Below are 14,573 nucleotides of genomic sequence, written 5' to 3' on the forward strand. Positions count from 1 at the left end.
ATAAAGGTTGGCATGTTAGTATATTCAGAACACAAAAAACCTTTACAAACTCCATATGTTTAGAACTTAGAAAATATAAATCGTTAAATACGTAATCGTTTGCTTTAAAGACGTAAACTTGATATGTTCACCATCAATCCAACAGTATATTTGTAAACATATTCAGTTATAAAGATTCATTTTTATTGCATACTTCTAAACTTTGTGAATGGCCTTTTGACATATAAAAGAGTCCATGAATAAATTATTTTTCAATTTAGGTTTATATAGAAAAAAAGTTAGGTTAAGAGTTGCACGGAAATGCTAATGTCTCTCAATATATTCATAACGTGTTATTGGTTAAGAATGACTAAAAAACTCATTCTAACTTTTCACGAATACAGCAGTAAACATGTAGTATGGAACTATTTAAAACTAAGATAGATACTACGTTTAGAAAACCGCGCTATTTTTTATAAGCACTTAACTACAACAAAAGAAATTATTATTGACGAACTTCTAGTTTTTAATTGTTTACCTATCGTATTGCTTTGTCTAACTATAAAATATATGTTTAGATATTAAAAATATTTATTAAATACAGTAGTTTTTAAAGTTAACATTTTTTAAATATTCTGTATTATAAAGTTTAATTAAAGATTGTAGACAGAATCTAGTAGGCCACACAGCTATTAGTAGGCCACACTGAAAATTGGAAATAAACAATATTTATTTGGCACCACACGTGCACTGGTCTAACATTTTTATTGAAAATTGATATCAGCTAGGCCTAAAATTCCTCTTTGATGTAACCATGTTAGCAAGTGGGCATCCTAAGATAATACTTGTATGTTCGTTACCACTAACAGTCTTTTAGTACTACTAAATGTAAAGAATACAATACTTTTCCAATTTATTTATTTTTTGGGCGAGGCCTTTCGAAACCAAAAGTTTCATCATCAGGCGATATGATGTATTTTATTTTAGTATTTTTGAACTAACAACATTTTAATTTAAACAATCTGCTTCAGTTTGGTTGCTTATAATTATAGAGGATTTAAATAAATCAACGATACTGTCTCTAATCTAGTTCCAGAAATACAATGCGGATATTGTAAAACACCGTTAGATTTTATAGGTCACAGACTTGATAGCGGACGTGATCGATTGATGGCTGCTTTACTCGTCTCGTTTTATTTAATCAAGTTTAAGAGTTAAAGTGAGCAATTACGTCGTGTCAAGAGGCGAGTTTAATTACTCGCCAATTCTCTCCGATGAATTCCATCGTGTTCATCGAACATTACTCAGTTGTTCCGATGCCAGTGTAACTGAACACGTGACCTGTCACAGACCATATTTATCTTCTAGACAATGAAAACCCAATTTCAATTGCTATTTGGCTGAATGCTTCCATGAACACCTGAAGCAATTTAGTTGATCAGTTTCAGCAGTGGCAACAGTATGGTTCGCGACTTTAATTTTGGATTAATTTGCAACACATTTTTATTGTTAATTATGATTAATTAAGTTCAGAGACTGAGAGCCAGTTTATGTTATATCATCACACACATTTATTTGCAGTAAAATCAATAGTCTCATTCTTGTAAAATTTACAACGTTGTGTGAGAGGAACCTTACTAAAATCACTGATAAGTCAATATGTAAGATCTATATTATAATCCCGGACCATATACAGATTGCTGCTTTATATAAAGACACAGCCAAGTTTTTCGTAAAGTATATAAGGAAATGTTCCCGAAGAAAGATATTAAACGTCAGCTGGACGTGGTTTGGAATTTTTATATATCGAAAGAGCTAAGAATGCAAACTTTTTTAAGATATAATATTTACCGTTACCTTAGAACCAACCCTGAGATAAGTAAATAAAATTTAGCCTTCCTTAAAAAAACTATTTATTTGACTAAAAGCCAGCCTCTTTTTTTCGCTAGCTGAAGGTGATTTTTACTTTTATTTAAGTGTATGATGATTGGTTTGAAGTGTGGGAATCTTAAACAATTTAGTCAAAACTAAAATATTTTTTGATACTTTTAATCCTCTTCCTTTGACCTTTAGAACACATTTCCAATGCCAGCCTAGGATAAATTCTGTTCAACCTTGGTTACTGTTGTTCTTTTGGGCTAAGAGCCAAAAGCTAATTTTCACTATATAAGCACACAGCTTTTTTCCAATAAAGTAACCGATGGTCAGCCACTCTAATTTTGGTGGAAGTCGAAATGGAAGTTTATCAAAAGGGTTAATAAATGCAACCATTTCATATCATATATTTCCTAGCTTGATACACTTAACACCGACCGGAATTTTTGATGAGTAATAGTTATACCATTGTTAAAAATCTTGATAAAGATACTGAAATTCACACCTTTAAGGCTCTGTATATGGTAAGCTGACGGTAAAGGTTGATTTTAGTGTGTGAAGGTAAAAAAATGTGATACAATAAAAATTGTATAATTTCATACTCTTTATGCTTTTGATAAATCTCATTTTGACGCCTATCAAAACTACGCGGCTGCCGATCGATTTCGTTCTTAGGGAATTTTCTCTCTTGATATAAAATGCAAATTGACTCTTGGCTCCTGAAATAACCAATAAAAATGTATGAACTGTTTGCTAATAAATGGTTATTAATGGATTCAATTATTTAGAGATTCGATTAAACCATTATACAACGAGGGACATGCCTACAAATAGTTATTATGCTTGGTAGTATGAAGTAAGCAAATATTACTTCAGGAGTGCTAAGGAAGGATATCACATTATGGTAATTACTGTTACATTCTACTTGCATACCGCCAGCACAGCGTAATAACTAGTATGTCCTTGTCAGAAAGGATTTTGTAACTCGAGCAAGCCTCGCCCATGTAAATTATTACGGTACGATAAAGACACAAGGTAAGGAAAATATTCTTTTTATTCAGGTAAAATTAGTCTAAGTGATATAGTTGTGTAACATATCTTGTATCAAAAATTTGAATTTGAATACATTTTAAACTATAACACATTTTTAAAACCATAACTTAATCTATAATGCAAAGCTAAAAATGTTTTACATGGCGTTCAAAAAAGGGCGTCAAAAACTCTTGAGGCGTTCCATTTTAAATAAACATTCCTTATAAACATAGCTCGATAAATGTTTTAGCCGCTAGCCGCCATTTTGTATTTTTATTAAAACAGTTATTATCTATAAAAATAATTGGGCAAAATAAACCAAATTTGGTACTAGGGTTTGAATAAATAAGAGGAAAATTAAAAAGCATTGTGTAAATTTTTTATTATTAAAAAATGGCGTCTACTGAAGGTTTAAAAAATCAATCAACAAATATCCAGTATAGATAAAACATATATTAGAAACAAAATATTTGAAGGTTGTATAAAAATTCAAACGGTACTTTTTAAAAGTAAATCCCTCAATGCATTACAAGCATGACCATTTAAAGATACGCTTGCACAAGCCAGGAGCAACAAGTGATTCCTCTAAACTGTGACATGTTTGGCGCTCCTCAATATGACATTTTTTTATCATATCATTATTAACCATTTAAAAAAACTGCTATGGAAACGCCACATAGTTTTTATCCATGCTGAAAGTATTTGAAATCGCATTTATAGAATTTAGAATTGCTGATTCAATGTAAAGTAAACTCCTAAAATTTAGGTTGGGATCAAATATCTCTTTACTATTAATACCATGCTGTTGATTGATGATTTGTCTACACCATTTCAATACACTTTTTTATAGAACTGCTGGATTTAGTATAATTTGCCTCATAATACAGATTTTGTAAATAATTGTATAAATATTCAGTTGTACTGTTTTTGACAACCATTATCACCCAAATACAATTACGCATTATATTTGAATTTTAGCGAAATTTATTCATTAAGTTAAACAACAAGTTCGGCCATATAAGTAAGTTTATATAAGATAAATGAAAATAATTCTAAAGACATGACGGAAACATTTATTTATTCTGTCATGAATAACAGGGAAGTCGTAAAGAGAAAGCGTAGGATGGGGAAGTAGATGGGGGAAGAGGGTTAGCCTGGCTCTTTTACGTATCAGCCGGCGCCGCATGTTAATACTGTAATCCTCCTACAGAAGGTCCACGTTCATTCCAACCGAAATTTGGTTTCATGCAGAGGGATTCCTTTGCAAAAAAATATTCGCTGACATCAGATAGGATAGGTTATCCATGAACAAGGAAACATATAATGTACAAGTTGTATTCCATAGACACCAAATGGTAGTATATGTTAATATGCAATAATGGTTACATCTTTTAGCTAAGGTTTTGTGTTTTGCGTCAGCATGACGATACACAGGCTGTCGCCGTTTCCTTTAGGCAGCTTTGTCTACTGCGCCACCAAGCGGGCAGCCCGGGTACTCACCGAGGGTCTCCGCCGAGAACTGGCCGCCACGCGGTCTAGGATCAAAGTTACGGCAAGTACCCATTCATACCATTAGAATTATTTGCCTGGCTTATAAATGTGTCTAAGGTAGGATTACGCCACATCACGTGTCACATAATAGGCGTTGAGTTTGCATGCATAACTTCAAGTCTATAGCTAATTACGTTCCTGAGATATCCTTCAGGTAAATAAACGGATAGACAATGCTACAGAAAAGAAATATTACTCCCCTCTGGGAGGCAGAAATGCAATTATGCCAGCCTACTGAATGATAGGCCTAAATGATATCCAACCAAATCCAAATGGATGTACGTGCACCACTATAAAACTCTTTTTCGCCCATGAAACTTTGGTACATTCTGATTAAACGGAGACTACCCATACATAGCATGCTACGGCTCTTTTGATTTGTTGAATTTAATATAAATTTTGTCGAATTTGTTTCTTCACTTGATGGATCATTGAACCCGTGCGGCAGCGGCACACATAAGCAACCGTTCCGTGTGGTTTGTTACTACTCGCTCTTACCGTACGTTTCTCATCTGTATTTTTAGTTCTTTCAATCATTTGTGGTCAAACCCTCTAGATTTGTATATTTAAGGCCGCGCTGATTGAATTAGTGTCAGCCCGTTTAACAAATAGTTTATTTTAATATCTTGATTTAATTTTAGGGATGTCTGGAACTTAAAACATCCGCAGCGTGCTCTGAATGGGTGGCCTCAGTTTAGTCAGAAATTACCAAAAATTTAAATTATACATCTCGTTTGAGTCAGTTTGTTTTAGTGATATCATGTGGGCAGACAGACAGACAGACTGACTGAAATGGAATATTTCCAGCCCTTGGGTGATAGTAGCCAATAAAACAATATATCTCTATTGTGTGATATTAATCTACATACTTGATGCTTCTCTCATAAATTCAGATAGATAAAGACGGCAATCATTGGTCTCATAGTGCAGTTTCTCGATATTCGCAACATATTGTGAATTCATTAATGAAGCAATACTCATTCAGGATCAGAGAGCGTTTCACACGAGCTTTGAGTTGCTTCTAATTGTTTGATTGCCTCAGGGGGTATGTTGATTGGACTGACACATACTTGTTCTGCCAAATGTTTGGAAGTCGTCAGCCACTTGCAGTGGCTTTGAATCCTGTTTGAATCTATCTCGGACCATGTCAGTCCCCATTCTACGTTCACTAGCAGTACACCATCACTTTGAATCCTGTAATTGTCCTACATGGGTGTAACTATCCTGGACCATAGCTGCCCTCCACACTACAGTCACTAGCAGTACACAATTACTTCGAACCATGTAATTGTGCTACATGTGTGTGACTATCCTGGACCATATCGGTCATCCACACTACATTAACTACCAGTACACAATCACTTTGAATCCTGTAATTGTGCTTCATGTGTGTGCTTATCCTGGACCATAACGGTCCTCCACACTTACATTCACTAGCAGTACACTATTACTTTAAATCCTGTAATTGTGCTTCATATGTGTGATTATCCTGGACCATATCGGTCCTCCACACTACATTAACTAGCAGTACACAATTACTTTGAATCCTGTAATTGATCTACTATGTGTGTGCTTATCCTGGACCATAACGGTCCTCCACACTTCATTCACTAGCAGTACACTATTACTTTAAATCCTGTAATTGTGCTTCATATGTGTGATTATCCTGGACCATAGCGGTCCTCCACATTACATTCACTAGCAGTTCATCATCACTTTGAAACCTGTAATTGAGCTACTATGTGTGTACCTATCCTGGACCATAACGGTCCTCCACACTACATTCACTAGCAGTACACTATTACTTTAAATCCTGTAATTGTGCTTCATGTGTGTGCTTATCCTGGACCATAGCGGTCCTCCACATTACATTCACTAGCAGTTCATCATCACTTTGAATACTGTAATTGAGCTACTATGTGTGTGCCTATCCTGGACCATAACGGTCCTCCTCAATACATTCACTAGCAGTACACAATCACTTTGAATCCTGTAATTGTGCTGCATGTGTGTACTCATACTGGACCATAGCAATTCTCCACACTAAATCCACTTTACACGATCAAATTGACAGTACGTAAGAGTATAGGTAAAGGTCCAAGGTCTTTGGGAGCCACTCTGCGTCAGTTATTTTTTATATTAATTAAATGATAATAAACAGATACAACGGAGTATGAAATAACCCAAAGGAATGTATAGAATAGCTTACCAACAAATTTATTAATGTAACTTTATAAAATGTTATAATATGTCAATTAATACAATTTATAAGGTTGTATTTATTTATTTTTTTTTGTAAAATGATTTGGTCACTGTGCGATTTGATTGTTCCTTATGCACAGCTTAAACATGATATAATTTTATTCTTACCTCTAATTTTGACATTTTAATCCCAACCTCTCTAAACAGAGGAATATATGTACAAAGTTTGAAGTCTTTAAGATCTTTTTATAAAAAAAAAATAAATAAATGATGTATAATCATAACGAAAGAGTACACTTTACAACAACAAAATATGAATTGTGTTATATGAGCAAATAAAAACTATTGTACAATCTCAGCTAGAATTAGGACGCGGAAAGTGAAAAGGATGTTTCAGAGATTAAATTTGACGTTGAAACTGAGGCAACTGTCGACAGTAGATCCTGACATTTTTATTCATTTATATAGCTCGTAGTTCGCTTGAAATTTATTGCTTTATTAGGGGTACAAGTACATATACACAGAAAAAGAGAATATTTTGTATTTATATTAATTTGTTAATATATTTTGAGCTATTATTTGTAACATTACATTAGATAAATTGTATTAATTATCTTGTGGAAGCGGTGGATATACAAATTATGTTTTAAAATATTATGCGATATTTTAAGTTAATGTATTATTTTATTACTATACGATACTTAGGTAACCAAATGTCCTTAATCTAATAAAAATAATGTCTTGATTTAGAGTCATATTTTATGTTTTTGGTACTGTAGCTACAGGCGATCTACAAACCATAGTAAATAATCGTGGCGGGGAGAGCTGCTGGCTGGTTTTGTATATGGTGACATCCAAAATAATATAGCTGAGGAAATAATATCTTCATTCGCTCATTCTTTGGTCTGTAGCTCATTTCATTAAGCTATACGTGTTACTATGTTATATGATAACATATATCATGATATTACATACTGCTTACATATTTATTTATTATGCGATGTTCTTGTTGCTTTCATGGTTACCCATAAAATAATGTAAAAATATTTGCTAACGATTAGCCTAATCCTAAAGAGACACCCGTACCGTAATTAAACTAAATGTTGCTAATACAGAGATAAAGCTTCATGCAAAATTTTAAGAATATACCTCAGTTGATTCTCGAAATCTGGTATATACAATCAGACAGGTAAATAAACAGGCAAAAATAAAAATTTTCCACTCTCTTAAGTGATAAGCTTCACTAACGTACAGTCAATTATTATTTGTTGCTTTGTGGACATTTTTTATAACACTGTTTTTATAAATAGCTTTATTAATGTTGATTATTGTTATGTTATGAAAATAACATTTATGAATAAAGTGTCTATTATGAGATTTAATGAGTTATAAAGTAAAAAATGAATAAGGGCCGTTAAATAATAAATGGAAAACTAAAAAATAAAACTTATTTAAATGTTTGCCTTTATTATAACAAAACATTGGTTTCCCATTGGTATTTTTATATAATAATAAATGTTATTTATAGTCTCTTTTGTTGAACAATAGTTTTAATATATTTACTATTTAATATTATGGTTTATATTCAATAAACCGTGTTTATTGAAATTTTTGTTAAAAAATATATGTTTAAAATTAAAAAACTGGTTTACTTTTAAATCTGTCCGTAAAAGGTATAGGTTATGCGGAATAGTTAGAGCACAAGAGTAGAAATCACTGATGTGTATGAATAAAATATTTAAAATATGATGAAGTAATAGCAAATCAAACCCAAGATTTTTCAATACATTATACAACATATGTCAATAATGTAATAAAACGTAATATCCAATCATTAAACAGTAAATTGGATAATATATTCGTATAAGAGTACCATATGCAATCACTTCATTCTTTGATTCTGAAAGTGCACTCACAAACGGAAAAGAAATAAGTTATTTGTTTGTTTTTCGATGAAACTAACTGAGCTTTCAAGTACCGTATATTTCAAGACACCAATTACCTATTCAAACCAAGAATGAAAACCGCGTTCACAAAAACAGCCCGAGAAGAATAAAGTTAGTTTGTGTTGAACTTAAGCATGGCTTGGCCTCCATCTATTCACTCTATTTACCATAAGCAAACTCTCTTTACAAAGTTGTTTTTCCCTTTTGTCATACGTTTGGTTTGTTGGAGAAATATTATTTATTTGGACCCAGTATTTACTCCGTGTCTTCAGCGTGTTTTGTCTTTAGACATATCTCTTTGAAATCTGAATAAGAGTCAATCGACTCTTCTTTTTTAAAAAAACGAGTAAAAATATAACATGTCTTGGAAGTAAATAGTCTTTACATCTATTATACTAAATAAATAAATAATATTATATTAATAAATTAATACAGACCACAGTATATAAACAATACAAAAAATTATTGTTAAGTCGTTATATGAAGTCAGAGGTAACGACTTAAAAGCTTTATTACTTGAATTTGGGTTTAAATCGAATTATTTGCAATAGAATATCATCACAAGTTGACAGAGTAGCTAATAAATAAAAATTACATATTCCTTACTCAACAAGTACATACATATTATCACACGTTGATCATGTTATTTAAATCACCAATAAAAATATAGTCATTTGCACAATTTAACAAAAATAAATAATTGGTTTAATGTTATGATATATATATATATATATATATATATATATATATATATATATATATATATATATATATATATATATACCATAACTCGTCAGTGCCCCACTTTCGTTAGTACGGTTGTGACGTGTTTTTGCTTGTGGCTACTGTCCTGTGACCTTGCATGGGTTCATTATCTCTAGTCTGGACTTCATGCTGTTCGTGTACCAGCCAGATATTACTTAGTAATTATTTGAGTAGTAATCTATTGTGGAACTATTTATTATTTTCATTATAGTTATTACTGGTTTTAACACCAGAAGAATAGGGAAGATTTCAATCCTCGGAACGATGACCGAAATCCTACTGCGCTTTCAAACCATACCTAGTCTATAACAAACGTTCAAAAAAGAACTTTCAAATTAGTTGAAAATTCCTGTCAACAATAAAAATGATGCCAAAGCAACACATTTTCCAAACTACTCCATTCCACGTTTGATATAACAGGACTGGAAAATGCACAGAATAAAGGATTACCTCCGAAGGTAATGTTTTATGGGATCGATGATTTTTTAATACGAGAGTTCAGATTCGAATACGACCTTTTTCCCTATTATTCAGATATATTCAATGAACAACTAAACTCGGGGATATTCAATGATGTATCCCATCAAGGTTTCAAATGATACGCTTGCTAGAAGCCCGGTACTTGCAGAGCTGGAGTAACGAAACTGAGATTATCCACGTGTTGATCATTAACCTCTTAAAAGACTTATTTGAGATTTTACCGTATAATACTTGTGCTCCTACAGGTTTCCCCCTAATTTAATCATTGAACTTCCTGACTTTTCGCAGCGACAGGTTATTACAAATTTTAAAGTTGCTTCAGAATGTTATAAATTGAAGGAGTTTATCATAATAACCGTCAAAGTTACCTAAAGCTTTTCTGTAATGTCTTGTCTTGAGTTACAAGCTTTCAAGTCCCCTTCTGAACCGATTGCTCATAGAGATTTTTCCATCTATATTATTGAGTTTCGGTACATATGCACAAAGGAAGATTCTTTGTGTAAAGGAAGATTCCATAATACACTTGTATTGAAAGTAAAGCATTTTACAGTGAGATAAGGTGGTTTTTGCACAGATGATGCTTCATCGATGCTTCTCATAACCTTGTCTATAGATCAAGTTTTCCGATGAAAACTTATTGGGGGTTTCAAACTTGTGGACCGGTGAAACGTAACAAGTTAACTTGTTATGGTTGACTGTCACTCATCAGGAACGTTCAAAACATCAAGAGTCACAGGAGAGAGAGTTCTTGGAAGCAACAGTGTCTAATCGGTGAGGCTTAACCGATAACGGATATCTTATCAATAACGGCAGACATTAGATAGTAAAAACACTGCTGGATCAATGCAAGCGATGAATGGGATGTAAATGTAATGATTCTCACAGTGTGTAACTGCCGGTAGAACATTTTATTAGTTTATATACAATACTGTCATTAGCTTTGATAATTTATAGTATCCATTATAAGAAAATGCTGATGAACAAATGATACTCGGAAATAAAAGTAAAAACTGTTATTGGAACAAATAGCATATTTAGATAGAGGTTATGTTATAAATCTACCATTATTAACTCTCACATATGTCCATTTTATTTCTAGGAATAGTTATTGAAATGAACTATTTTTTGGTTGTACGAATAAACAAACACGATATTTTAAAAGGTCTGCATCGGCTGCTAGGTACAGGTTCGTTGAAATGATAAAGTGTATTGACTTGCTGCCCCCTGCTGAAATATTATCATACTTTACCGGGGTATTATCTGGGTGGGGTAGGTGGAGGTTTACTCTACCTCGTTCATCTGTCTCTCGACCTTTGATTACTTCTAGTTAGTGGATGTTTTGCTATTAGTTAGAATCAGCTCTGTGAATGACCTATTATTCTTCTTGTACTATTTATAGTGACACATACGTGCTTCAAAGCTGTATTGTGTAATTCCGATTGATTAAACATAGATGATTATTTGAAACTATCAATAAATATATGTTTAATCAATATAGTATATGAATCATAATTATTTATACATACTTGTAAGGAAAATACTGGGCATGATGTTTTTGATATAGGGTGATCAATTTATTTTATTTTTAATAAATTAGCATAAAATATATGCACTACGAGTAGAAAATCAATGCTAATTCATATATAAAACATTTTTAACAACGTTTAGGACTTCTAAGGCTTGATTAGAATAAATGGCTGAACGGTTTGTAAATTAACTGCTGTTCTTGAGTTAATTTTATGTAATTTAAAAGATATAGTCGTGTCTGTTTATCCATTGACATCAATTGTACCTACTGTATGAGGTTTGCCCCACGTTTATAAAAGTTGAAACAGTATGCAAACAACTTGGCCTACTACAAAAGTAATTCCAAGCTGGGAGATACACGAAACTTCTGCAGGGTTCAGCCGGATGACTCGCAGTGAAAATTGGATAAGTTATAATAACACAATTTTCATTCCGCATGAAATTGGTTTGATGTGTTTTCCCATGCATAGTACCGTGTTCTCTGATGCAAGAGTTACTTTTCGGATGGATTAGATTTTGGCGGCACATAAATCACGTATAACAACAATAAGTAAGTACTATTTACTTATTAAATACCTGTTTATTATGTATTAATAATTTATAAAAGCTTTGTTGTCAAATGTTTCCACAGTGAACCAACCCAAATAAACTTATTTACAAAAACTTTGTTAATTTTTTTAATTAACATTTTACGGAATCAATACCAACAAAAATAACTCGATGCATTCCACAGAGTTTTATTAACAGTGTAGGGTACTAGTTTTCATAATTTATCTATCTACAAGTGAATTCCATAAATTTTGTTATTAACAATTATTCTTATAATTAGTTTAGAATTGAACGTGGGTATGAATATATTTTTCTTTAAAATCTCGTAACTACAAAGTATTAAATATTGAACTACACAAAATTTAAGCACACTAATAACTAAAATGAATAAACTAGATTTATTACAGAAATACTATAAACATACAGAGCCGCGATTACAATACTAGGCAAATCTGCAAGCAATTATGCAAAGTAATAGTATGCACTAATATGGAAGGCGCTTAATCGTGTAGTGACAAGGTTTATTGAAAACAGTGCGATTGAGTTCTACAGTATTTTATTTACTTCTTCTGTTGCTTTGATGTGCTAAAAATGTAAATTTTTAGAATTATTTTTAAAATTAATAAAAGTACTACTTAAGAACCAAATAAGTTGTCCGTGTAAATTAAAGGATAGTTATTCTTAAAATGGAACAAAAATAGGACTATACTGTACCAATAGAGATAAAGGTAACATTGATTTAAAACATACACTTATAACCGTAATAATTGGTGCTGGAATATCAAAGCAATGGTAGTTAATTCCTCTACAGCCTGACAACCATTTTTAAGAATAAAAATTATTGTTTTGTTATGCCAAGTAGTAGCTTTTAAAATTACATTGGTAAAGTAATAATTACGATAAATACGTTTAAAATTGTAATACAAAGTGGTTTTAACACAGCTTTGCAATAAAGTATTCTCCGGTCAGTTAATACCAGTGAAAAGTTGAGGATAGTCTGGGAAAGCATATCTTGAGGGGATTCAGAGGCAATTTCAATAGAATAACAATGATTCGACCGTTATGATTCAATTAAGCACGGTTGTTTGTGTGTAATTGATCATGCAATGCATACCAATCAATTGGCATTATTGATTGAGTTGATTTGCTATTTATATGGTTATTTTAGTTTTCCAAGCTAGTGGAATTTCGGACTTTCTCTTTAGTTTTGTGTTACAAAAACTGAATTACAAACCCAAACCTGATATTTGTCCACTTTCTTAGACGTTTCAGGACGAACACACCTTCGTCAATTTCCTGTTTTGTGTGTGCACAATGTTTTGTTGTAGTGAGCCGTATTATGCAGTGGTTTGTAGTAAGGCTTTATCTTTTGATGCGCTTAGATTTGTTGCCGTAAACCTTTTCATTTGTCAAGTATGACTTTAAATTGTTTACGAGTATTATCGTGTTTTTGACGATTTTGAAACCAAAATATCATTTTCGAACTGACAAAAACTCAATAATTACCTAAACAGCCGCCATGATGTATGTTTCATATATTTATTCTTAATTTGAGATAGGCTCTGTGTAAAAAGTTTCATATTTAGATACCTAACGATCTAAATACATCCAAATAATATTTGTTATGGGCTTTATTTTGGTTATTTGGTTAAAATGGTGGTTTGTTAGATTTATACGCGTAAATATCTTAAAAAAGACATATTCCGAGGATTTGTAATTAAACTGTCTAACTAAAATGTAATGTCTGATACATTTTTATAATTTGTAATTTATACTATATGTCAACTTATTACACCTAGCCATTCTCAAATTTTAAATAAATATATGAGAAACCCAAAATTAGCGGATGTTTGGGTTCTTATTGAGTTTTTGAAAGTCTGAATATAATATTTTGGTTTGTCTTTGGTTCAGGAATACCTGAAATAATTGGTAGAGATTTCTAGGACACTCTGTATAATGATAATTGAACATTCCAGAGGCGTTCACTAGTATCTTAACGTACTTGCTAATACCATTCTGATATTATAAGTGATGCCTTTCTTACCCCATTCACCGTCTGCTTTGAGCTTCGAAACAACAGGAGTCATTTCATCTGAAGCTGTCCATTTGAGCTTCAGTTGCATTGAGGCTCAAATGGGAAGGAGAATGGAGTAAGAATTGCATTAACTAAGTTGATTACTATTCCCACACGGTTTAGACTATGCAAAACCTATTTAGTATTTTGATATTGTTTCAGCAACGAACCCTGAAAAGTGGAACATACATTAGATATTGACAGTGTGACACTGAATAATTTCTTATAAGTTATGAACTCAGTCTAGAGATTGGTGAGACAGTGAGCCTGGCTGTAGGAGGTCTATTGTACCGGTAAGAACCAGAACTGACCAGAGGGTCGTGTTGCAGTGTGTGAGCACGAGCGTATCAGACCCCCAGCTAGTGGAAGTGGTCGGCTGGAACGAAGACGTATACCTCAACAAAGTATTCTTCCACTCCAAGGACATCGCTGACACCGTCATCTTCGTCCTGTCCGCCCCACCCAGTGTCCAGGTAACAATAGACTCTAATCACGACCTTCCTCTCAAACAATGCGGTATCATGTCTTCTATACGATGAAACTTAAACTACCATAACTTTTATGTTTACTCAACCATGGTTTATTAATTCTTT

The 14,573-nt window shown here is 32.6% G+C and overlaps 2 protein-coding genes across 4 annotated transcripts in view; one reads left to right on the forward strand and one right to left on the reverse strand.

The window, feature by feature from the left end:
- The window catches only part of LOC124362813, a 650,255-nt gene that overhangs the window by 156,018 nt on the left and 479,664 nt on the right, over positions 1-14,573 (reverse strand). The window lies entirely within an intron of this gene.
- LOC124362818 (dehydrogenase/reductase SDR family member 11-like) overlaps positions 1-14,573 on the forward strand; it is a 30,571-nt gene that overhangs the window by 14,886 nt on the left and 1,112 nt on the right. For both annotated transcript variants that reach the window (XM_046817649.1, XM_046817650.1), the window contains exons 4-5: positions 4,306-4,438; positions 14,310-14,453. In XM_046817649.1, coding sequence (XP_046673605.1) covers positions 4,306-4,438; positions 14,310-14,453 — 277 coding nt within the window. The remainder of the gene's footprint in view (positions 1-4,305; positions 4,439-14,309; positions 14,454-14,573) is intronic.

This window comes from Homalodisca vitripennis, chromosome 5 (assembly GCF_021130785.1).
Source record: "Homalodisca vitripennis isolate AUS2020 chromosome 5, UT_GWSS_2.1, whole genome shotgun sequence".
Taxonomy (NCBI): Eukaryota; Metazoa; Arthropoda; class Insecta; order Hemiptera; family Cicadellidae; genus Homalodisca; species Homalodisca vitripennis.